Here is a 25,668-nt window from a genome sequence, read left to right on the forward strand (position 1 = left end):
CACCTGCCACCCCGCAAACAGACGATCTGTCAGCAACACCACCACCTGGGTCACCAACAACCATCTCCACAATGTCCCGTGGAAGTGTTCAGCTTTCCGTCTCCCAAACACTTGAGAGGAAGAGGAAGTACCCCCCTACCCACCCGCGATCCCTGGCCCTGAATGCCAGCATTTCACAATTATTGGCCTTTGAAATGCTGTCATTCCGTCTGGTGGAGACGCCCAGTTTTAAAAAGCTTATGTCGGTGGCTGTCCCACAGTACGTCGTGCCCAGCCGCCACTACTTTTCCAGGCAAGCCATCCCTTCCCTACACAACCAAGTGGGGGAAAAAATCAGGTGTGCACTGCGCAACGCCATCTGTGCCAAGGTCCACCTAACTACCGATACGTGGACCAGTAAGCACGGTCAGGGGCGTTATATCTCCCTAATGGCACACTGGGTAAATGCAGTGGCGGATGGGCCTGAGGCGGATAGCAATTTGGCGCATGTCCTTCCACCACCGAGGATTGCAGGGCGCTTCAGTTTGCCTCCTGTTCCTAACTCATCCTACTCCGCTACCTCATCCTCTACCGCCTCCTCATCCGGACAGCGTAATACCTTCACCACCAACTTCAGCACGGCCAGGGCCAAACGACAGCAGGCAGTTTTACAACTTGCCTGTTTGGGGGAAAAACCACACACCGCGCAGGAGTTGTGGAGGAGCATGGAACAGCAGACAAATGAGTGGTTGCTGCCAGCGAGCCTCAAGCCCGGCCTGGTGGTGTGCGATAATGGGCGAAATCTCATAGCAGCTCTGGGCCTAGCCGGTTTGACGCACATCCCTTGCCTGGCGCATGTGCTGAATTTGGTGGTGCAGAGGTTCCTTAAAAACTACCCCGATATGTCAGAGCTGCTGCAGAAAGTGCGGGCCGTCTGTGCGCACTTTCGGCGTTCTCACCCTGCTGCTGCTCGCCTGGCAGCGCTGCAGCGTAACTTCGGCCTTCCCGCTCACCGCCTCATATGTGACGTGCCCACAAGGTGGAACTCCACCTTGCACATGCTGCAAAGACTGTGCGAGCAGCAGCAGGCCATAGTGGAGTTTAAGCTGCAGCACGCACGCGTGAGTCGCTCTGCGGAACAGCACCACTTCACCACCAATAACTGGGCCTCCATGCGAGACCTGTGTGCCTTGTTACGCTGTTTTGAGCACTCCACCAACATGGCCAGTGGCAATGACGCCGTTCTCAGCTTAACTATCCCACTTCTATGCCTCCTTGAAAAAACAATTCGGGCGATGATGGAAGAGGATGTGGCACAGGATGAGGAGGAGGAGGAGGAGGAGGAGGATGAAGAGGTAACATTTCAAAGGCTTTCAGGGCAGTCATTCGCAAGGGGCTCCGAGGGTGGGTTCCTGCACACACAAATGCCAGGGACACAATTGTCCAGCAGGGGCACAGTTCTGGAGGATGAGGAGGAGGAGGAGCTGGAGGAGGAGATGGAACCATGTTCACAGCAGGGTGGCACCCAGGCCAGCTCATGGCCATCACTGGTGTGTGGCTGGGGGGATACAGAGGACACGGACGATACACCTCCCACAGAGGACAGCCTTTCGTCGCCTCTGGGCAGCCTGGCACACATGAGCGATTACATGCTGCAGTGTCTCCACAACGACCGCCGAGTTGCCCACATTCTAACTTGTGCTGATTACTGGGTGGCCACGCTGCTGGATCCCCGTTACAAGGACAATGTACCGTCCTTAATTCACTCACTGGAGCGCGATCGCAAGATGCGCGAGTACAAGCGCACGCTGGTAGATGCGATGCTGCTGGCATTCCCATCTGACAGCGGGGCCACAGTGGAAGCACAAGGCAGAGGAGGAGGAGGAGGAGGAGGAGGAGGTCGCCAACGCAACCAGGGCACCGCCAGCACCTCAGAAGGCAGGGTTAGCATGGCCGAAATGTGGAAAAGCTTTGTCAGCACGCCACAACAAACAGCAGCACCAGCAGCTCAGATGGAACGTCTTAGCAGGAGGCAGCATTTTACCAACATGGTGGAGCAGTATGTGTGCACACGCCTACATGTAGTGAATGAGGGGTCTGCCCCCTTCAACTTCTGGGTCTCCAAATTGGGCACATGGCCTGAGCTTGCCCTTTACGCCTTGGAGGTGCTGGCGTGCCCTGCAGGCAGTGTATTATCTGAACGGGTATTTAGCACGGCTGGGGGCGTTATAACAGACAAGCGCAGCCGCCTGTCCAGAGACAATGTGGACAAGCTCACGTTCATTAAAATGAACCAGGCATGGATCCCACGGGACTTTTCCGTACCTTGTGCAGAATAGCAATGGATACCGACCTTACCCACCCATTGTTCCATTTTTGCTCTTTCTCTTTTGGGGTGTACCCTCATTTAAAATTTGTGAAAAGAAGCAGTGTTGGCTACCTCGTCCTCCTCCTCAGGGCCAGATTAACGTAGGGGCTATTGGAGCTGCAGCTCCAGGCCCCTACCTTTTTTATAGGCCCCGGGTTGGCCATATTCACTGTGACCGCTCTTCTGTCACTTGTAAACACAGAAGTCTGGCTTCTATGCTCGCTTCCCCAGGCAGCACCCTCAGAACCTCCCCACACAGCGCGAAGGCCTGACAAGGAGGGACAGTTGCCGATGCATGGATGTGTTTATGGGCTTCAGAGACAGCATCCCATGTTGAATTAGGCATGCATGGCTGCACCCTTCCTCCTCTGGGTGCATGCCAAGGCACGGCCCTTAAGGCCCTTCAAAATCCTCAGCACCAAGACCATGATGCTCTTAATCCGGCCCTGGTCCTCCTCCACCGCCGCTTCCACCTACACCGCCCATAGGTGTGCGCAGCCTATTGCATTAGGGTGTGCACCCCAAAGTTGAAATACACATGCATGTGTTTGCCTACATGTACATGGCCCCGATACATTACTCTCCCTGCTGGCAAAGAGAAATAGAGCAGAGCAGGTCCGAGGGAGATCTTTCCCATCTCCTCACTGGCAAACAGAGCGATAATGCTATGTGCCCTAGGTGATTAGGGTGTGCCCAGGTACACCCGGCACACCCTGTGCGCACGCCTATGACACCGCCACATCCACCACCACCTCAACCTCCCTCCTACTCCATATGGGCCTCGTCCTTCAGAGATGAAGAACATTGTTTTATTTTTCTGTTTTTTTTTTGTTGTTTTAAGTTATTTCCCTATCCACATTTGTTTGCAGAGCACTTGCCATGCTCTTAACTACGTTTTGCTGCCATTTGCAGCACTCTAGCCCTTTCCATTGGTGTTTTAGAGCCATTTTAGTGCCTTAAAGTTCGGGTCCCCATTGACTTCAATGGGGTTCAGTGTCCGGGAAAAGTTCGGTAAAAGTCCGGGACACGGACCCGGACTTTTTTTTAAAGTTCGGCCGAACCCGTCGAACACGGACATCTAGGTGTCCGCTCAACCCTAAACACTAACATACCTCTTGTTCATTCTGACTTTATCTGGAAGGTGGCTGAGCAGATTTTTGTCAACCACCCGACGCCATCAGACCCAGACGACGCACTGTTGACGTTGGCAATCCAGAACACCTGACAGGCCGTCATTTTGTAGACTTCGTACCGCCAACCGCAAGAAAGTTAGCGCCTACCAGGATGTGCGTTGTTTGCTGTTCCAAGAAGGATGGCAATGGAAAAAAAGTCAGAATGGAAACAAGGTACTATTGTCCTGATTGCAACGTCAGACTTTGTCTAGTTCCATGCTTCAAACTGTTTTACACTCAGGATGTGTATTGAATTTCTTTGTTTGACAAATTTCATTATTTTTCACTGCATTATTGAATAAAATTATATTATTAATTAGATTATAATTCATGTGTTTGTGTTTCAAATTTATCACATCTGGAATGTCTACTAGAGTCTTGTTTTGGTCAGGTTTAAGTAAGAATTTACTAAGAATTGTAGGCCTACAATACATAACGCCAAATTTCCATGCAAAAAATTGTACCGCTTTTGGTACATAATTCCTGACATAATCATACCGCCAGGGAGGTTAACATTCTGTATATGCATCAGGGAGACACATTCAGGAAAATTCAATCAAACACTTGCAACACTTTTCTTATGAAATGACTGATGCTAGTTAAAAAAATACCTGCTGGCAGTTTTAGTAGCTTTGCCAAAATATGCGGCAAATTCAGGTAGCTCTTAATAGCGCCACTTTTGTAAAATTGCACTATGACTGAACTAAATAAAAAAGTATTACCTCCACTTAGAAAATGCAACTTGAGGTAAATAAAGTGGTATTAAACCCAAAAGCAAACATTTATAATATTGCATGTGAAAAAAAATAAAACTTTTTATGAGAAAAGTGAGGGATCAACCGAGAACTACACGGGAGGAGCTTGTGAATGATCTCAAGGCAGTTGGGACAACAGTCATCAAAACAAACCATTGGTAACACAATAGATGCTGCCACAGATTAACATCCTGCAATCCCGCAAAGTTCCACTCCTCAAGAAGACACATGTACAGGCCCATCTGAAGTTTGCCAATGAACATCTAAATGATTCAGAGAAGGATTCAGAGAAAGTGCTGTGGTCAAATGAGACCAAAATTAAACTATTTGGCATTAATTCGACATGCCATGTTTGAAGGAGAAAAATGCTAACTATGCCCCAAAGAACACCATCCCTACAGTCAAGCACAGAGGTGGAAACATTATGCTTTGGCACTGTTTCTCTGCTAAAGGTACAGGCCAACTTTGCCGCATTGAGGGGCCAATGGACAGGCCATGTATTGTAAAATCTTGGATGAGAACCTTCTTCCCTCAGCCAGAACACTGAAGATGGGTTGTGGATGGGTCTTCCAGCATGACAATGACCCAAAACATACCACCAAAGCAACAAAAGAGTGGCTAAAGAAGAAGCACATTAAGGTCATTGAGTGGCCAAGCCAGTGTCCAGACCATAATCCTATAGAAAATTTATGGAGGGACCTGAAACTTCGAGTTGCCAGTGACAGACAAAAAACCTTAGAGATTTTTTTTCCAATATTTTATTACATAGTTTGCAACAAAGCATGTACAGTATCTCACAAAAGTGAGTACACCCCTCACATATTTGTAAATATTTTATTATATCTTTTCATGTGACAAAACTGAAGAAATTAGATTCTGCTACAATGTAAAGTAGTGAGTGTACAGCTTGTATAACAGTGGAAATTTGCTGCCCCCTCGAAATAACTCAACATGCAGCCATTAATGTCTAAACCGCTGGCAACAAAAGTGAGTACACCCCTAAGTGAAAATTCCAAATTTGACCCAATTAGCCATTTTCCCTCCCCAGTTTTATCTGACTCGTTAGTGTTACATGGTCTCAGGTGTGAATGGGGAGCAGGTGTGGTAAATTTGGTGTTATCGCTCTCACTCTCTCATACTGGTCACTGGAAGTTCAACATGGCACCTCATGGCAAAGAACTCTCAGAGGATCTGAATAAAAGAATTGTTACTCTACATGAAGATGGCCTAGGCTATAGGAAGATTGCTAAGACCCTAAAACTGAGTTGCAGCACAGTGGCCAAGACCATACAGCAGTTTACCAGGACAGGTTCCACTCAGAACAGGCCTCGCCATGGTCGACCAAAGAAGTTGAGTGCATATGCTCAGCGTCATATCCAGAGTTTGTCTTATGGAAATAGACTTATGAGTGCTTCCAGCATTTCTGCAGAGGTTGAAGAGGAGGGTATTAACCTGTCGGTGCTCAGACCATATGCCGCACACTGCATCAAATTGGTCTGGATGGCTGTCATCCCAGAAGGAAGCCTCTTCTAAAGATGATGCATAAGAAAGCCCACAAACAGTTTTCTGAAGACAAGCAGGCTAGGGACATGGATTACTGGAACCATGTCCTGATGAGACCAAGATAAACCTATTTGGTTCAGATGGTGTCAAGCGTGTGTGGTGGCAACCAGGTGAGGAGTACAAAGGAAAGTTTGTCTTGCCTATAGTCAAGCATGGGGGTGGGAGTGTCATGGTCTGTAGCTGTTTGAGTGCAGCCGGCACTGTTGAACTACAATCCATTGAGGGAACCATGAATGCCAACATGTACTGTGACATCCTGAAGCAGAGCATGATCCCCTCCCTTCGTAGACTGGGCCACAGGGCAGTATTCCAACATGATAACGACCCCAAACACACCTCCAAGACGACCACTGCCTTGTTAAAGAAGCTGAGGGTAAAGGTGATGGACTGGACAAGCATGTGTCAATATTTTGTGTGGCTACCATTATTTTCCAGCACTGCCCTAACCCTCTTGGGCATGGACTTAACCAGAGCTTCACAGGTTGCCACTGAAGTCCTCTTTCACTCCTCCATGATGACATCAAGGAGCTGGTGGATGTTAGAGACCTTGCGCTCCTCCACCTTCCATTTGAGGATGCCGCACAGATGCTCAATAGGGTTTAGGTCTGAATACATGCTTAGCCAGTCCATCACCTTTACCCTCAGCTTCTTTAGCAAGGCAGTGGTCATCTTCGAGGTGTGTTTGGGGTCTATATTAAGATGCAGCCATGTTGGATGCCTGTGTCTTGTAAATCTTCGAGGTCTGATGGCTCATCTGCATGCCTGGTGTGCTCTGACCCCGCGTGGAGTGAGAGCGGGAGCCAAAGTTGCTGTGGGAATTTTTCCCTATGCTAGGTTCATGCAGGGTCCCTGGGGAAGCTCGTCTGATGTCCTGCTATCGGCCAGAGCTCTGGGCTTAGGTGTCTATTTGTGTCTGAAGTCAGAGCACGCCCCCATTGTTTCTGTGATTTTTTTTTTTAACAAACTGTGACCAGAGCAATACACACCGGGGAGATGATCAGGATTTTTTTTAACACATTATGATCACTTATAACAGTGATCTTCACTGTTATAAGCAACCATTTTGTTTTATGAAATTAAATTGATTTATTCAGTGTGTACTGTTGTGATTAGCTAATCACCATGTGATTGGCCACAGCTAATCACATGGTACAGATGGACTGTGATTGGCCCTGTCTGTGATTACTGGTCACAACGATGATCACAACGAGCAACACAATAGTACACAATGAATGGCATAAATGGAAGCCATCTATTGTGTACAATTGTCATGTGATCTGCTGTGATTGATCAGATCAATCACATGGTATTTGCAGTTGCCCGGTAAAGTGATTTGTCATCGGCTGTGTCAGGTGGACAAGGTGAGTGGCAGATCATGCCACAGAGCTGCCTATGGGGCCCACACTTGGCTCGTCTTGGGAAGGACATCATATGACGTTCCCCTGGATCTAGAGAGGTGCCACCCGGCTGTCATCTGTCTATAGGCTAGGCAGAAACTGGTTAATATGGTTGTATGAACAATCAGAGCATTTATAGATAGAAGTGCTATTACAGTAGTGGAGACACAGGAGACAACAATGTCTTATGTGACACATGTCACAATGATCATAATCATGAGCAATACAGAATTAAAATTCAGTTGTTTTATTATTTTATATTATCAACAACTTATTTTAAAGACCTAAATGCAAGGTATCTGCTGACAATGTCTACATAAATGCCTGTCTCTATTGTCCCATCAGTCCTATGTCATAATATATTGTGACGCTTGTCATCAAATAGATGTGAATGTGACAATCCTGATGCATTTTGAATTTCTTCCTTGGGGAAAGACTGTTCACTGTATTCAAAAGCAACTTTATAGTACGTCAGCCAACTAAGGTATTGTTCCAGATCCTGGCCATAATCTCCACAGCAAACACCCCAGACATATGTGTCACAATAACCTTGAGGTAGTGGCTGGTCAGTTCTATCAGAGATTTTCCTAGGAAAATATCGCTCAAAAATGGTATAATCCAACACTGATAAAGACTCCAATAGTCCAAACAAGCCAGGGGATCAAAAGACTTGCATTTTATGAAGTATACCATTTTACCACTTCCCATTTGGGCCAATTCTGGCATTTCTATCCTATATGTAAAACTCATATTTTTTTTTCCTAAAAAATTACTCACAACCCCCAAACATTATATAATTATATTATATAATAATGTCACAATTTTTCAAAAGCAGGTTTTTTGGAAAAAATACACTTTATTGAATTTCCATGCAAAAAAACCCACAAAATTTAACCCAATTTTTGGTGAATTATAAAAGATATTATTCAGAGTAAATAGATACCTAACATGTTACGCTTTAGAGTTGAGGTACTTAAAAATCTCCATAGACCACACTTTAAAATCTTTACAGGTTACCAGTTTAGAGTTACAGACGAAGTCTAGTAGTTTACATATGCGGACATGACCTATGTATGAGTTCGCTTCTGCGTGCAAACACAAGATGGGATGGGGCGCTTTAAACATTTTTTTTATTATACAAATTTTTTTTTTCACTTTTATTTCTATTGCAAGAAATGTAAAAATCTGTTGTAATAGGAATAAGGCATGACAGGTCCTCCCTATGGAGACATCTGAGGTCAATAAGACCCCAGATGTGTCCTCTACCCTGAAAAGTATGATATGAGAAAAAAAAAAAACATAGATCTCTGCTTACCATGGGAAAAAATGTCAGTGTTTACATCTGCCAGAGCCGGAAAGGACATCACGATGCCGCTTCTGGCCTCCCAGGATCATAGAGAAGGCTGGGGACCTTCCGACCTATGGCCAGCTCTATGTTAATCCCACAAACCTGATGGATCGGGTCTCTGGGTCCCCGATCACGTGGGAGAGCCCAGAGAGGCACTGTTGGGCGGCAGGTGGGGGTGTCCCCATGTCCCCTCCCAGTGCCTGAAAAAGCAATCCAGCAGCTAAAGCAGCTGCTAGGATGGGTTTTATAAGAGAGGGAATCGCCGGCAGAAAACAAAGATATCTGCAGGCATCATCCAGATATAACCACTTCAACCTAAGGATGTCATATTACAGCCTCCCAGCAGAAAATGGTAATATGTTGTTCATAATAAAACGATTGGATTTTAATTATGTATTTCTCATTTATGACTGCTGATAAAGTTCCTTGTGGTGTTGGTGTTATGTTTCCCCTTTGGGTGGAATTACCTCCTCATCATTTACACGTCACAATGATGTCTGTGCACCATACATAAAAGACTACACTGTAAGGCATTGTAATCGGTGTTAATTTCGTCAACTAAAATAATTTTGTCGACTAAATTACCACTATTTTAGTAGACTAAAACTAAAACAATTCGGATTACTAAAATACGACTAAAACTAAAATTGCATTTTAGTCAAAAGACTATGACTCAAACGAAATAGAAAACTGAAATCAAAATGAATACTACTCTGCTGGCCATTTCTAAATCGGCAACCCAAATCCATCCAGAGCCTGTAAAAATAGCACATTAAAGTTTAAACATGTATTGCACTACCGCATAAGCATAAGTAAGAGGCATCTACTAAGCTGCTGAAATAAATTAAGAAAAAGGCTTTTCCTATTTTTTTTTTAAATATTTAACCACTTCTGGACCGGAAGGATTTGCCCCCCTTAATGACCAGCCTATTTTTTGCGATTCAGCACTGCGTTTTTTTAACAGACAATTGCGGGGTCGTGCAACACTGTACCTAAATAAAATTGATGTCCTTTTTTTCCCACAAATAGAGCTTTCTTTTGGTGGTATTTGATCACCTGTGCGATTTTTTATTTTTTGCGCTATAAACAAAAAAAGAGGGATGGAGACGCATGGCAATTCCCACTGTGCGCCTCACTCAAAGTCCCACACCTCCAAGCGACAATTCAGCTATTTTACATTCCCCCAAAAAAATTTAAAAATTAATTTTTTCTGGCTTTTAGGCCAATTTGTATTCTGCTGCATCTTTTTGGTAAAAAAAAAAGTCCCAATAAGCATATTTTGCTTGGTCTGCGCAAAAGTTATCACTTCTACAAACTAGGGGAAAGATTTATGTCATTTTTATTTATTTTTTATTTTTTTATTAGTAATGGTGGCAATTTTTAGTGGGGATGCGACATTGCGGCGGAAAGATCTGACCGGTAACTGACATTTATACTTTTGGGGAGACCAGTGACATTACTATAGTAATCAGTGCTAAAAAGTTACTGTAATAATGACTCTGGCAGGGAAGGGGTTAACCCAGGTGTGATCAAAGGGTTAAGTGTGAGCCTAGGTGAGTGATTTCTAACTGTATGGGGGAGGGACTTGTGAAATGAACACAGAGACCTGTGGTCCTAAATAGGTGGATTACAGGCACTCTGTGATCATTTCAGAGAGAACAACGGTCTGCTGTGTTTACAACAGCTGACAATCGTTCTCTATCAGCGGGGAGCGATCGCGGGTGCCCAGGGGCAATCAGTGCAGTTGGTCCCGTGGATCGGCATCTCCACTGCCTAGTGGGGGCGGACGCGGCCCCAGGAGGGTACAGGTACGTCGATTCGTGCAGTATATATGCGTCAAGCAGTCGGCAAGTGGTTAATGTTAGTAATATATTTAGGTATTATGTGCAATGACATTACAGCCAATAGAGTTTACAGTTTTTTGGGGGTTTTTGTATTTTAAAGTTGCACTTCTGTTTGTCAAAAAGCAATATTTTTGTTTGATTATGAAACTTGGTTTAATTTATAAAGACGTTAGATATCACAATGGCTATATCTGTGTCTGTAGTGCATGTTCCACCCACATTTTGTGTTTATTAAAAGTCGGAAGCTAAAAAAAGTGTAGCTGCTGAACTTGTCCCACGGTCCAGTGATGTTGCCAGTGGGAGCCTCGGTTCTCTCCCTCTTCTCCCCGCAGCATCGGCATCTTTAGTGTGGGCACCCAGCTGTGACAGCTTGCGGCTTCACAGCCGGGTGCGCACTGCGCATGCGCGATTAGCTCTGCGTGTCCTGACTGGACGGGCAATCTTCTGGGACCTGTGATGTGTCCCAGAAGATTGCAGGGAGGGAGGGGGAGAGGAGAACTTCCGCTCCAGCCGCCTAGGCGGCCTCAGTGGAAGTAAGAGCGGCTACCTGTCAAATCTAAGTACCTGCGCCCCCCCCCCCCCCCCACAAAATACAATGCCAATAGTGGCATGTCAGGGGGCCAGGAGTCCTTAAAGCGGAAGTTCCATTTTTGGGTGGATCTCCGCTTTAAAACCATAAATAATAACATATTATTTGATTTTTACTCCAGCAGTGTATAATTAGTTTGGAAATTCTAGAGAAATGTTTGAATAATGCATTACAATTTACCTAAACCCATTTGATTGACTAAAACTAAAACAATTCAGATGACTTAAATACAACTAAAACTAAAATAGCATTTTAGTCAAAAGGCTAAAATACGACTAAAACTAAAATGGATTTTTAGTCAAAGGACTATGACTAAAACTAAATCAAAATTTGCTGCCAAAATTAACACTGTTTAAAGTTGAAAGGGTTCTGTTCTGGGACCAATCCTGTTTAATTTATTCATAAATGATCTAGAGGAGGGGATATCTAGTACAATCTCAGTATTTGCGGATGATACTAAACTAAGCATGCCAATATCTTCTATGCAGGATGTGGAAACCTTACAAGCGGACCTGAACAAAATAACGGGGTGGGCAACTACATGGCAGATGAGGTTTAATGTTGAAAAATGTAAAGTAATGCACTTGGGGGCCAGAAACCAGAAAGCAAGCTACTCACTAGGGGGGGAACCTCTGGGTGAGTCTAGGATGGAAAGGGACCTGGGGGTACTGGTAGACAACAGGCTTGGCAGTGGCATGCAATGCCAAGCCGCTGCAAGCAAAGCCAACAGAATACTGGGATGTATAAAAAAGGGGATTCACTCCAGAAATAAAGAGATTATTCTCCCGCTCTACAAGACTCTGGTCCGGCCACATTTGGAGTATGCTGTCCAGTTCTGGGCACCGGTCCTCAGGAAGGATGTGCTGGAATTGGAAAGAGTCCAGAGAAGGGCAACAAAAATAATTAGGGGAATGAAGGACATCAGCTATGAGGAAAGACTACAATCACTGAACTTATTCTCTCTGGAGAAGAGACGATTGAGGGGGGGATATGATATCAATGAACAAATACTGTACTGGCGACCCTAGCATAAGGAACAAACTATTCAGAGAGAGGAGATACAATAAGACACATGGCCATTCACTAAAACTAGAGGAAAGGCGGTTTAACCTTAAAATGCGTAAGGGGTTCTTCACTGTAAGAGCGGTAAGGATGTGGAATTCTCTTCCACAAGCAGTCGTATCAGCTGGAAACATTGATAGTTTCAAAAAACTATTAGATGGGCACCTTGGAGACCACAACATACAGGGGTACACAATGTATGGTTAAAAGTTAACACACACACATCATAGGTTGAACTTGATGGACTGATGTCTTTTTTCAACCTCACTAACTATGTAACTATGTATTCATGCCATTGGAGCCCAGCCTTCTCTGCAGTCCCCGGACCTGTCCCCGACACCGGTATTCTATATGATGAAACATTTTGATTCCACTAAAGGATTTATTTCTGAGTGTTATGCTATGTTATTGGGTAACAACCTGGAACAGTTTCCTAGTCTGGCAAGGGCACAGTGGGAGGCTGACGTGGGCGACCTTACTGATGACCAGTGGGAGGTGGCATTGGAGACGGTGCGACACTGCTCGTTGAATGTGACGCATAGACTTTCACAATTGTACATAATTCTCCGGGTGCACCGCACGCCAGCCCGATTGCACAGGTTGGGTCTGCGGACGGACCCGCTGTTTTCTCGATGCCACAGGGACAACGGTGTCCTCATTCATCTACTATGCGGTGCCCTAAGCTTCACAGGTATTGGACGGTGGTGGTTCGGACCATTAACGCTGCCTATCAACTTACAGTGCCGGTGGACCCAAAGCCCTGCCTTCTTGGTATGGTGGAGGACTTCACCCAAGATGTTAATATTAGATGGGCAGTTACCAGGTCCCAGGATGGTTATCTTACAGCACTGGGTTGCCCCGTCTCCTCCTACGTTGGAGATGTGGGTACAGGCAATGGGTAATACTTTGAGGTGTGAACGCTTGATTTACCAACACAGAGGAGTCCCGAATAGATATGATAAGATATGGGGGGGGGGTGGCTGGCAGTTCCTGGCTTGGCTCCTAAGGATTTGGTCTTAGACCGCTTTCTGCAGTGATTGTTTCATACATGAGGAGGGGGATTTCTGGAGTTTGGGGGAGGGGGCCTTGAACTGGATTACCTTGATATACCTTTTACCTTTCAGCTGGGGGTGGTTTCTGGCTGGGGGGTCCATTTTGCTATTGTTGTTGTTTCAGTTTTATGGATGTATTTGTATTTGGGAATGATGTGAACTGTGTGCAATCTGAAATTTCTTGTTTTCTTTAATAAACTTTGTTTCTGATTTAAAAAGAAAAGTTGAATTTGTCTTTGTTATGCTTTCAGCCAGAGTCTTAGATAAAAATGACACTACCAGCAATAAAGGGAACACAGGGTCAAAAATAAATGGGGTAAGGGGGTAGGAAAAACTAACTCAAGTATATACATGCCCATATAATCTCATTTTGTATAGCATCAGATACCATCATTGCTGTACACTAGATGTTAATCTGACATTAGCACCCTTATTGAGTAGTATATGTCGATAACATTGATTATATAAACATAAAAACTGCAGGAAGTGGGCATTAACTCCATCTCATGAAGAAAGGTCTGCACATGTAAAGCCGTGATCTATTAATCTGTCTTAGATTTTATGAAGCTGGGTAGCCCCAATAGGTATGGAGACATTTTGTATGGAATATTAGCATTACCATCTGCCACCCATTGTGCTGTTGTTGGGGACAGTGCTGACATTTTTTGGCAATTACCTTTCTTGTTGTAAACAACGTCTCCTGGATGATTTCACAAAGTTTCCTATTTTACCCAAGTGACATGGGTTTTTTTTTAACTAAAGCTGGAGAGTGGAAAATTAGGCTTACTTCTGCAAAAAAGCAATCAGCTTCCAGGGTTTATTGCCAAAGCTTAATTGAACAAACTGAGATTAGAAGCCAATTGCACAGCTACAAGCTACCTTGCACAGCTACACCAGATTCTGAGTGCACCTGTTTTAGTAAATGGACATAATAGTTTCAGATAAAGAGAGGCAGGCAGCCCCATCATAACATAATAATTAAACTACTTGTTTCCAGTGTACCTGGATAATCAGACAGTCCCAAAGCATATGCCATAGTGTCCCTGTGCCGCCCTGGCATTTTGGACATAATGGCTTGCAAAAGGGATCATATTTAAAAGGCTTACTAGTGTAAATATGTTCCGTGAAGGATGTACATACTGCATGCTTACGTTTATCTGAATTTTCAGATGAGATTATTTTGTGAACCTGTGATGCTTACTTCTATTCTTCATCTACAAAAACCCTTCAGTATATCCCAAGATTTTCCATGCATACTGGACAGGACATATGAATTGGGAACATGAACCTGCCTTTGAGGATTCTTTTCTCTTAGGAACAATTACACCTGATGCCATCAGCATTGTTGTTTTGTGTTGATGCTCTAGAGGAGTCTAATTTGTTAGGTCTCTAGATTTTCCCTTATCCTGTGTGCATATGAGCAGGATTTTGTGGTTACAAGCTTGGTCTGTTGAACTTGCTTGTAAAAGGTGTCTTCTACGTATGCCTTTTGATTGTGAATACCTGTTTTGAGAAATCCCTTGATAAATTCATCAAGGAAGTTACTGGAGAAAATATTCTTTTAATTCTCAAGAAGAATCCCAAGTCTCCCATTCCTAAGACTGCTGCTTCTCAGTGAAAGAGTTATGTTTACTATCCCCAGACGACTTCTTCCAAACTAAGGCTTAGGACCCCCTTCCTTTGCAGGCCAGGTCCACAAAGCCTGCCCAAAAGTCCTCCTCAATATCAAGGAGCATCCCACCGCTAGGAGTGGGGGGGGGGGGGGAGTTGTCTGTTGGCATTTGCGCTAGTCTGGATCAGAGATGTCCCAGGCCTCTGCAGCAAGTCTGTCTTTTTAGATAAATAGAAAAGAGTTTCTATCTCTGTTCGAAAATATGTAAACTTACTATCTTTAGCACTACCTGAAAACACCGAACTTTATAGGCTCAATATGGGAGACCACACAAAAAAGTATAAAACATAATACGTTTATTTTAAACATTAAAGTACATGGTTTAAAACATCAGCATAAGTAGCCTCAACTGTATCCAAATATTGACACAAAAAATGCCTTGCTAGGAATACCTGAAGTCTATGCATGGATAGCATATACAGAAATGTGGTAAATGTAGATGTAGAGTGTGTATGCTTCCGGTTGCTAAGTCAACAATTTCCAAGTTCTAGGCTTCCTCAGGACCCAATATAAGAGTAGGGCAGCACTATGTATAAAAAATAATTCAAACATCAAAAACAAAGCTTAATATATGACAATAATCCCCATAATTGTGTGACAATATCAATATGGCGGATCATAGGGCGTTCATTAGCAAAGCCTGGGGGTGGGCTCAGGGGTACCAGGCCCAGCCACCACCCAGTGGGATACCACCATGGGCAGCACAGGGGTACAGAGATCTAAAAGGCAGGGTAAGGCTACTAAGTATGTATAGATGGATGTACTTTTATTAGCTAGGTATGTAAAAAAAGAGAATAAATAAAAGTGAAGGACTTTTACAAGATAATTCCTGCCAGCAAGTTGGATTTGATGATGTGCCTGTTAACCCCTCTGATCTTATGAGTGCAATCCATTAAATTGTTTTTATAACTTTCATTAAACAGATACACTTAGAGGGCCATCCAATCTGCCAACTTCAGACCAAAAGAAGGCAAATGTATTGACCACTTTGCAGCAACTTCAGGCAGAAGTAGTGGCTGTACCAGTTTCTTTTAAAGAATGGTTTCAAAGTTTCTATTAAAACCTATTTACAGTCCTATAATAGGGCATATACACCAAACCTTGATCTAAAATCTCTACACAGATTTCTTCCATACTTCCAGATAGTCAACAAGATCTATATTTGTTTCTCTAAGACAAAGGGTTTGTCGACATTCAGAGGACGATTCCGTTTCTTTAGACCTTAGGCTGTATAATCAACTTTCCAAAATCTGCTCTTCAGCCCTTACACCATCTGGAGTACCTTTGTCTAATCTTGGACACAGCCCAAGTCAAAATATTGCCTTCCCCAAGAGAGGGTTACTTCCTTAAGGTCCCACATAAGCTCTCCTTCAGTTCTGCACGAGGGGTCTGGGCTTGATGGTACCCTCGCTTTAAGCAGTTTCTTATGCACTGTTTCACCCTAGACCTCTAAAATCCAACATATTGTGGAACAAGCAAATCCAATCCTCTGATCTCCCAATGCTTCTGTCCAATCAGACAAACCTCTCCTTGGCCCAGGGGCCCTCAAACACCATTCTGGTACTTTCTGTACTTCAGAGGACCCTAAATTATGGATATTCCATTGGATGACTTCACTTGTAAGGTCACCATCCTTGTAGCCATTGCAGGTGCCATGTATGTTTGTTATTTGACAGCTTTTTCCTGTAAAGAGGTTTTTATTTTTTTAAACAAAGAAACAAAGACATAGCGTTTTTGAGACCAAAGCCTTCTTTTCTACCTGCCTACCTTCTTCTTTCCACTGCAATGTGTACATTGTTTTTCCATTTCTTTTTCCTTCCCCAACACATGCCTAAGAAATCACCTTACATTGCCTAGAATTGGTCAGGGCTATCAGGATCTACCTGAAAGCCACACCCTCTATCCACAAGACTGAGTCTCGCTTTATCCTGCCTGTGAGCCCTTGTAGAGTGCATCTTGCTTTCTGCTCTACCATCACTAGGTGGATCAGGCAACTTAGTTCCAGGGAACATGCCCTTAAGGTCCGAGTTCCTCCTTTTTATTTCAGAGCCTATTCCACCAGGGCTGTTGGTGTTGTGCATTTTAACATCAAGCATCTGCTTCCCAGGTGTACAAGGCTGCCACCTGGTCTTCTGTTCACAGGTCTTCAAGTTCTACTAGGTTGGTGTTTAGGCCTCAGCTAATGTGAGGTACTTCAAGCTGCCATTTTGTTTCTTATTTGTTCTTATTTCCTCTTTCTTCTTCTTCTTTTTCTATTTTCTCCTTTCATTTTTTGGGTTTTTTTTTCTTCTTCTTTCTTATTCTTTCTTCTTTTGCTTGTTCTTTTTTTAGCAATAAAAATAGGAACAAGAATAATAATGATAAGATTTATTTTATAATCTATATGAGTATTAAAAAAGTTTAGTGCACTTACATAAGATATTTCTAAACACAAATACATACAGTTGAAAATCAAAAAATGTACAGCTAAAAATAGATGTGATAGGAAAATGTATTATCAATAATATCATATCATTATTTAGATAACATTATATTTGAACACAATGAATAAACATATTAATAAATGTTAATTACCAGTGTCATTTGTTACAGGAAAATCACTGTCGAAGAATTAAGATTCTGGGAGACTGTTACTACTGTGTATCTGGGTTAACACAGCCTAAAACAGATCATGCACATTGTTGTGTTGAAATGGGATTGGATATGATTGACACCATTACGTAAGTAACACCATATCCAACGATTCTGTTAGATTTGTACACTGAAGTAGGGTATCATCTTGTAGACAGCAGAAGTACTCCCTTAGTCTAGAAACTGTAAATTGTGTCATTGTTTTGCATACAGAGATGAGGCTTGATGTAAAATGGGGCTCACATTTTGCATATACGAGCAAAAATACATTTTAAATATATCAGAGTCTTTTTAAAGGACCACTATAGCATTGTATTTTTAATTTTTTCTTTGATAGTTTTATGTAATTATTGTGGGTAATAATATTATTCAGTATAAGTTTTTTTTTTCACATTCATTCATTTATATTTTTTCCGAATTGATCTGCAGATCAAGCTGTTCATTGGAAGTGGAAGGGAATGGGACATGGGGATGGGAGTGGAATATATATATATATACTATATATATATATATATATATATATATATATATATATATATATATATATATATATATATATATACACTGTGTGTATTTATACGTATATTTGTATATGTATATATGTGTGTGTGTGTGTGTATATATATATATATATATATATATACAGTATCTCACAAAAGTAAGTATACCCCTCACATTTTTGTAAATATTTTACTATATCTTTTCATGTGATAATACTGAAGAAATTACATGTTGCTACAATGTAAAGTAGTGTGTACAGCTTGTATAACAGAGTAAATTTACTGTCCCCTCAAAATAACTCAACACACAGCCATGAATGTGTAAACCGCTGGCAACAAAAGTGAGTACACCCCCAAGTGACAATGTTCAAATTGGGCCCAATTAGCCTTCCCCGGTGTCATGTGACTTGTTAGTGTTACAAGGTCTCAGGTGTTAAATTTAGTGTTATCGCTCTCACTCTTTCATACTGGTCACTGGAAGTTCAACATGGCACCTCATGGCAAATAACTCTCTGAGGATCTGAAAAAAAGAATTATTGCTCTACATAAAGATGGCTTAGGCTATAAGAAGATTGGCAAGACCCTGAAACTGAGCTGCAGCTTGGTGGCCAAGACCATACAACGGTTTACCAGTACAGGTTCCACTCAGAACAAGCCTCGCCATGGTCGACCAAAGAAGTTGAGTGCACATGCTCAGTGTCATGTCTAGAGGTTGTCTTTGGGGAATAGACGTATAAGTGCTGCCAGCATTGCTGCAGAGGTTGAAGGGGTGAGGGGTCAGCCCGTCAGTGCTCAGACCATACGTCGCACACTGCATCAAATTGGTCTGCATGGCTGTCGTCCTAGAAAGAAGCCTCTTCTAAAGATGATGCACAAGAAAGCCCGCAAACAGTTTACTGAAGACAAGCAGACTAAGGACATAGATTACTGGAACCATGTCCTGTGGTCTGATGAGACCAAGATAAACTTATTTGGTTCAGATGGTGTCAAGTGTGGCAGAAATCAGGTGAGGAGTACAAAGACAAGTGTGTCTTGCCTGCAGTCAAGCATGGTGGTGGGAGTGTCATGGTCTGGGGCTGCATGAGTGCTGCCGGCACTGGGGAGTTACAGTTCATTGAGGGAACCATGAATGCCAACATATACTGTGACATACTGAAGCAGAGCATGATCCCCTCCTTTCAGAGACAGGGCTGCAGAGCAGTATTCCAACATGATAATGACCCCAAACACACCTCCAAGACAACCACTGCCGTGCTAAAGAACCTAGGGCTAAAGGTGATGGACTGGCCAAGCATGTCTCCAAAAGACACTCACCGAGCTGGTCTGAAATCACTTTCTCCAAGCATGTCTCCAGACCTAAACCCTATTCAGCATCTGTGGGGCATCCTCAAACAGAAGGTGGAGGAGCACAAGGTCTCTAACATCCACCAGCTCTGTGATGTCATTATGGAGGAGTGGAAGAGGACTCCAGTGGCAACCTGTGAAGCTCTGGTGAACTCCATGCCCAATAGGGTTAAGGCAGTGCTGGAAAATAATGGTGGTCACACAAAATATTGACACTTTGGGCGCAATTTGGACATTGTCACTTAGGGGTGTACTCACTTTTGTTGCCAGCAGTTTAGATATTAATGGCTGTATGTTGAGTTATTTTGAGGGGGATAGAAAATTGACACTGTTATACAAGCTGTACACTCACTACTTTACATTGTAGCAAAGTGTCATTTCTTCAGTGTGGTCAGATGAAGAGATATAGTAAAATATTTACAAAAATGTGAGAAGTGTACTCACTTTTGTGAGATAGTGTATATAGTTGCAAACCAGCATATTATTGCCTTGCTATGTCCCATGATGGGGTTGCCTCTGAGACCCATAGCACAGCATCTTTGAGTAGCTATAATATTTTCCCCAACCAGTGTTTCTGTTTAAAGACATGAAAACCACAAATTAGTCTCCTTAATTCTTGGATCCTGTGAGGAACTCCCACAATGCCCACTCAGGTTCAGACTCCCCCAGTGCAATACCTTAGACGTTAATCCTAAATGACTGCTTTCCTGGGCACCTGGCATAAATTGCTGCTTTAGTGTTGCCTTAACAGTAGCTTCTGACTTTCTGTTTTAACTCTTTTGCTTTTTCCATAGGCTGGGTATACCTCTGTTTGTATTTCAGCATGGGGAAGCTGTTTGGTTCCCCCTGGAATTTTTTTCCTCAGGACAGATTTTTGCAGAGGAATAGAAATGCATTGTTGTCACTTGTGATCATGCATACATCCTCTTTTTGTTTCATGTCTGCTGTTACCCACTGTGTCTGCTTTGAGGTTCTGTGAGCAGAAGAGGTTGAGGAGATAATTGGTTTCCCCTGGCTAGATTTTCCAGCTGAACTTCTTTTGCTGTCCTCTGTGATCATGGGCAAATCATCTTTTGACAAATTGGTAAAAAACCTAAGTATTTAAAGGAGGACATAATCTTTATTTGATGGGCACACTGTGGTAAGGTTCAAGGCATCTAGAGGTAGGAAGAAGGATTTCTGCCACTTTATAACAAATCCTGAGAAAGAGCCAAATGTCTGTATTAGTGACATAAGCAAAGATAATGATTTATCAGTATCTCCCAAAATTAACAAAGTATCATTTGCATACAGGGATGCCTTATCAGTCCTGTCTTCTCTCAGAAATCCTGAGATGGAATCAGGCTGTCTAATGGCATGCTGCAATGGCTCAATTGCCATTACAAAAAGTAAAGGGAGATTGAGCACCCCTGACATATCCCTCTATGAAGAGAGAAGAATTCAGAGGCTCAACCATTCATTTGCATACAGACCCTAGGAGCAGAGTATATTGGTTTAATCCATCTAAGGAAGCATTCTCCTAGTCCAAATTATTTCAGCACCTCCCATATAAAGGGTTATTCAGTGCTGTCAAACGCCTTAACGGCATCCAGCGACAGAATGGCCCTCCCTCCTATGTCTGAAGAGCTTTGTAAACTGAGAAAAAGTCTCTTCAGGTTATTCACCATTGGCATAGTAGGGATGAAATCACACTGGTCTGGATACACCAACTACTGAATTACTGTACTCAGTCAGGTAGCTAGCACTCTAGCGAGGATTTTAACATTGAAAAGTGAAATTGGGTGGTATGGGTATTATTTATCCTTTCTGTGTTTCAGAAGAACTTTTATGCTGGCATCATTCATAAAAATCTGAAACATATTTGGATTTGGAAACTAGCTTTCACAGCTAATAGATGGCCTGTGTTTTCTCCTTCCTCATAATAGCAACAGCATGTAAAGAATTGCTTGCTTTCAGTCTTTGCAAGGACCAACTGTCTGTGTGGTAACTGCGCATCTTACCAGGTTGTAAGGTTGCGGGGGGGCGGGGGGTTGGTGTGGGATCAGAAAAATACTGTTACTCCATTCTTTGCACCTCCTCAGACAAGAAATCTTCCAACGTCCTAGTAGGGATACCAGCTTGAGGTTGCCCCATAGCAGCACTTTTAACCAGAAAGGATTAACTCACTGAGGAGATTTTCTGGATAATTCAGTCAGGGACAGTGTAATTTCCATGGGAGAATGGTCAAACAAGTCTCTGGCATGATATGTAATTTTAAAGATCTGGATAAGTATGTAGTCAATGCCCAGCGACAGATCAATTCATTAAAGAGACTAGTAGGCGCTAGAACAGCAAGAATAAAGGCATGCAGCTGGGTTACATAATCTCCAAATATTATTTAACTCCAACTCCTCAATTTGACGATAGAAGGGAGTTTATGATTGTTTTCCTGCAGGGTAATGATCCATACTGAGATTAAAGTTCCCAGCAGCCAGGAAGGGAGCTCCGGGGTAGTCTGCCAACAGAACAGCCAATATCCAATTTACATTGAAAGTAGGCTAAAGTGCACATTAAAATACCACCTGCAGAGCCCAACTGCAGGAAAATTGTACTTTAGAAGAGATTGGAATACTGGTACTCCTTGCATATGTAAAGTACACAGTATGGTACTGAACTGGGTATGCCTTATTCTGTAACAAGGGAATGGAATCCATTTTGAGATGTGTTTCCTGCAGGCAGACTACTAACGAACCATAATGATCAAGCATAGTAAATATTGCTTTCTTTTTGTTGGAATCTTTGATCCCCCACACGTTCCAGGATCCTTATAGGAGAGAATATTGAGCTGTGTTGAGGGCTCCTGAGAAGGAATCATGATAGGAACAGGGGGCCAGGAGATCAGCAACAATGACCCTTTATCCTGGAGACATTGAGCAGAATGACATATTCTGTGCAGGTAAAAATCCATATGGTAGAACTCCACCCAGCACAACAATAATAGAAACCTTTCAAAACAACCAAACATGAACAAAAGTAAACATTTCCTGCAGGAATAGACTGGGGTGGAAAGTTACCATGTGGGCCTTGAGATGGCTGCCTGGCTAGTCTAGTGGCTCAACATAGTTGCATAGATTATCATGTTCAAAAGGGTGACATGAATACATTCTGGGGCTGATGTCTAAATCTAGAAGGACATCCCAGAGAGACTAGGCACAAATAGACAAGGTAGAGTGAGTATCTTCAAGAGTCATTGTTAGGGGGAAGCAAGTGCTGCTCATTTCTGTCCAACCTGGGATTGTCAAAAAAGTGGGTTTCACCTCTAGCAACGATTCATAACTTGGCTAGATACAACATGGCATACGGTGTTTGGAGGTTGCGTAGTTTCTTTTTGTCATGAGCATATTGTGCTCATGCTGTGCTTATTTGAGAAACCTAGAAAGAAGGAGATTTTTAAACTATTCATTTCAATATTTCCTTCTGTGGCCATGGTGAGTATGCCATCTCTATCCCTGTAGGGCAGCATTTTTAGAGTAAAAGGCCTTGGAGACTTACCAGGAGGAAGGGGCCAAGTGGGGATCCTTTGCACCCATTCCACAGCAATAAATGGCAGAAAAATTTTATTTCTCAAATATGTTAAGAAGCCATTTTTCTCTGTATGCAGAGTCCTTGATTTGTTTTGTTAACTCCAGGATCTGGATGATTTTCCTCCTTATTGCCCAGTCTCCCTCTACTTCTCTGCCTGGTACAGTAGCTCTCCCTCTCTGCACCCCATCCCCCCCCCCCCCTGTACCTCAGGTGTGTTGGCTTCAGGGTCAGGGTGCTCGTTGTTGTCCTGGGAGCATGCAGTGTAGATCTGTGCTGTGCAGAGGTGTCTCTGGACGATGTCCGGGTGAACAGTTTAGCTGCTGTTTCTTTGCCCATGTCTTTTAGGTATAGGTGAGAAAGCGAGCCGATGCCATCTTGGGAGGTTCAATCCAATGCCATGTCCTTTTCTTTTCTCTTCTTACTCATTGCATGGGTGATCGGTTGCTGCTGCAGCTCAGAGAAGAGGACAAGCCGATTCAGCAGCCACATATTAACATTCTCTATTGTCACAACCAGGCGAAAGCCACTGCACAGAAAAAAAATACAGTTAGGAGAAGAAAGAACAATAGACCCTTATCAACCACTTGGGTTTACAGGATTATAATCTTCTCTAGGTCCTTGCCTTGGGGTTCAAAACCTCCCTATTGAGTCCTCACTGGACTTCTGTCACAGATCACAGGTCCCCTCCCAGGTCTTCAGCCAAAGGTCTTCTTAGAAGACTGCTATCACTGCCATTTTCTGGCAACAAATCTTCTGGTCACTTACATGGCACCAATATGTTATCAGCAGCCTATATATAAAATAATAGTAATATAGCAAGAATCGAAACACTGCAAATTCAGCATAAATTTCCCATCTATATAAGCACATATGTCTTTCATGCATGTGCATGCATCCATGTGTATTCTTTAGCTTAGGTCATTCCTTTCATTCCCCCTTTTTTTTCTTAGGAGTTGAATCTTTTACTTAATATACTCATTTTTCCTCATTTACTAAAATGTAGAGGAAGCTGATGCATAAGACCCTTCCTGCAGTTATTGCTAATAATAATTAAGGCCAGCAGTATTATTTAGACCCTTGTTTCCCATGACAAACAATTACACATTTAACCTATTAACATAAGTTTTGACTGTTGTGAGGCTATAACTTAGTCTTGCATTTTGACTAGAATTATCAAAGAAAGGGTATGCCAATTGTATCCTATCCCACCTGAAGAATTTCCTTTAAATGTGTAAATGAAGGTAAAGCATTTTTCCAATTCCAGCCCAAAACTTAGCATGCAAATTAGAGAAAAAATAAATATATATATATACAGAATATATACAGTTTTGTGTGTATATATATATATATATATATATATATATATATTTGTATGTGTGTGTATTTATACTGTATATACTACAGTGATCCTACCTATTTGCCTATTGACAATGTGGCGACCTTCAAGAATGCAAGCATGTGACCAAACAGACACAGACCTGAAAGAGATCTAATTGGCACCAGTGGCAGCCCCTCTATAGCCCTAACATCAGTTTCAGAGACTTAAAGTTATGGGTGGATAATATTGACAGTCTAAAATTCTAATGTTGAGTCATAAATTATTTTAACACTGGCAGGAAACAAGCTCTGCTCAGACTTTCTCACAGAAGCATTGTTTAATCTGGTTCAGACTTTTTCTTTGGCAATGCTTCTTTCTACTACAGATAGAAGAGCTTTGTGTCTGCATCTCTGAGTGGCAGATTTCTCCAAAATGGCTCTGATCCAGTACTTATGATGGCAAGAAGCTCTTCAAAATTATCTTTGATGAGGCAATTTAGAGGGTTACAGGAGAGAAGTCATCACTAATTCTTTCACCACTTTTGGACCGGAAGGATTTACCCCCTTAATGACCAGGCCATTTTTTGCAATTTGGCCTGCGTGAACTTAACTGACAATTGTGTGGTCATGCAATGCTGTATCCAAACAAAAAATTATGTCCTTTGTTTCCCCACAAATAGAGCTTTGTTTTGGTGGTATTTAATCTCCTCTGTGTTTTTAATTTTTTTGCCATATAAATGAGAAAAAACAAAAATCTTGAGAAAAAATTATATTTTCTACTTTTTCTTAATAAAAATATCCAATAAACTCATACATTTAGGCCACAATCATTTCTTGAAGTACTAAAATGACAGGGCAGTATGAGCCCATTGAATATTACATTTTTTTGTCACAGGTGTTTGAAAAATGACAAACAATAAATAAATAAATATTTTACACAAAGTTGTCATTGATATTATATATTGCTTACACAAGCCATAGGTATTTGTGGAATTACACCCCAAAATACATTCATCTGCTTCTCCTGAATACGGAGATACCCCATGTGTGAGAATTTCTGGCAGTCTAGCCCGTACAGGACCCCAAAAACCAATCACCGCCTTCAGGCTTTCTAAGGGCATAAATTGTTGAAGTCACTCCTCACTACCTATCACAGTTTTGGAGGCCATGAAATGCCAAGATAGTACAACCCCCCCCCCCCCCAAATTACTCCTTTTCAGAAAGTAGATACTCTAAACTATTTGCTGAGAGGCATGTTCAGTACATGGAATATTTAATATTTTTCCACAAGTTTTGGGAAAATTACCACATTTATTTTGTTTTATACACAAAGTTATCACTTAAATTATACATTGCTCAAACATGCCATGGGTATATGTGAAATTACACCCCAAAATACGTTCTGCTGCTTCTCCTGAGTATGGAGATGCCCCATTTGTGAGACTTTTTGTCAGTTTAGCCACATTTTGCCCTTAGAAAACCTGAAGGCGGTGATTGGTTTTCAGAGTCCC

The 25,668-nt window shown here is 42.5% G+C and overlaps 1 protein-coding gene across 2 annotated transcripts in view; it reads left to right on the forward strand.

Moving 5' to 3' along the window:
- The window catches only part of ADCY1 (adenylate cyclase 1), a gene marked incomplete at its 5' end in the record, with an annotated part of 584,954 nt that overhangs the window by 294,032 nt on the left and 265,254 nt on the right, over window positions 1-25,668 (forward strand). For both annotated transcript variants that reach the window (XM_082257737.1, XM_082257738.1), the window contains one exon: window positions 17,394-17,521. In XM_082257737.1, coding sequence (XP_082113863.1) covers window positions 17,394-17,521 — 128 coding nt within the window. The remainder of the gene's footprint in view (window positions 1-17,393; window positions 17,522-25,668) is intronic.

This window comes from Pelophylax lessonae, assembly GCF_965119305.1.
Source record: "Pelophylax lessonae genome assembly, chromosome: 5".
Taxonomy (NCBI): Eukaryota; Metazoa; Chordata; class Amphibia; order Anura; family Ranidae; genus Pelophylax; species Pelophylax lessonae.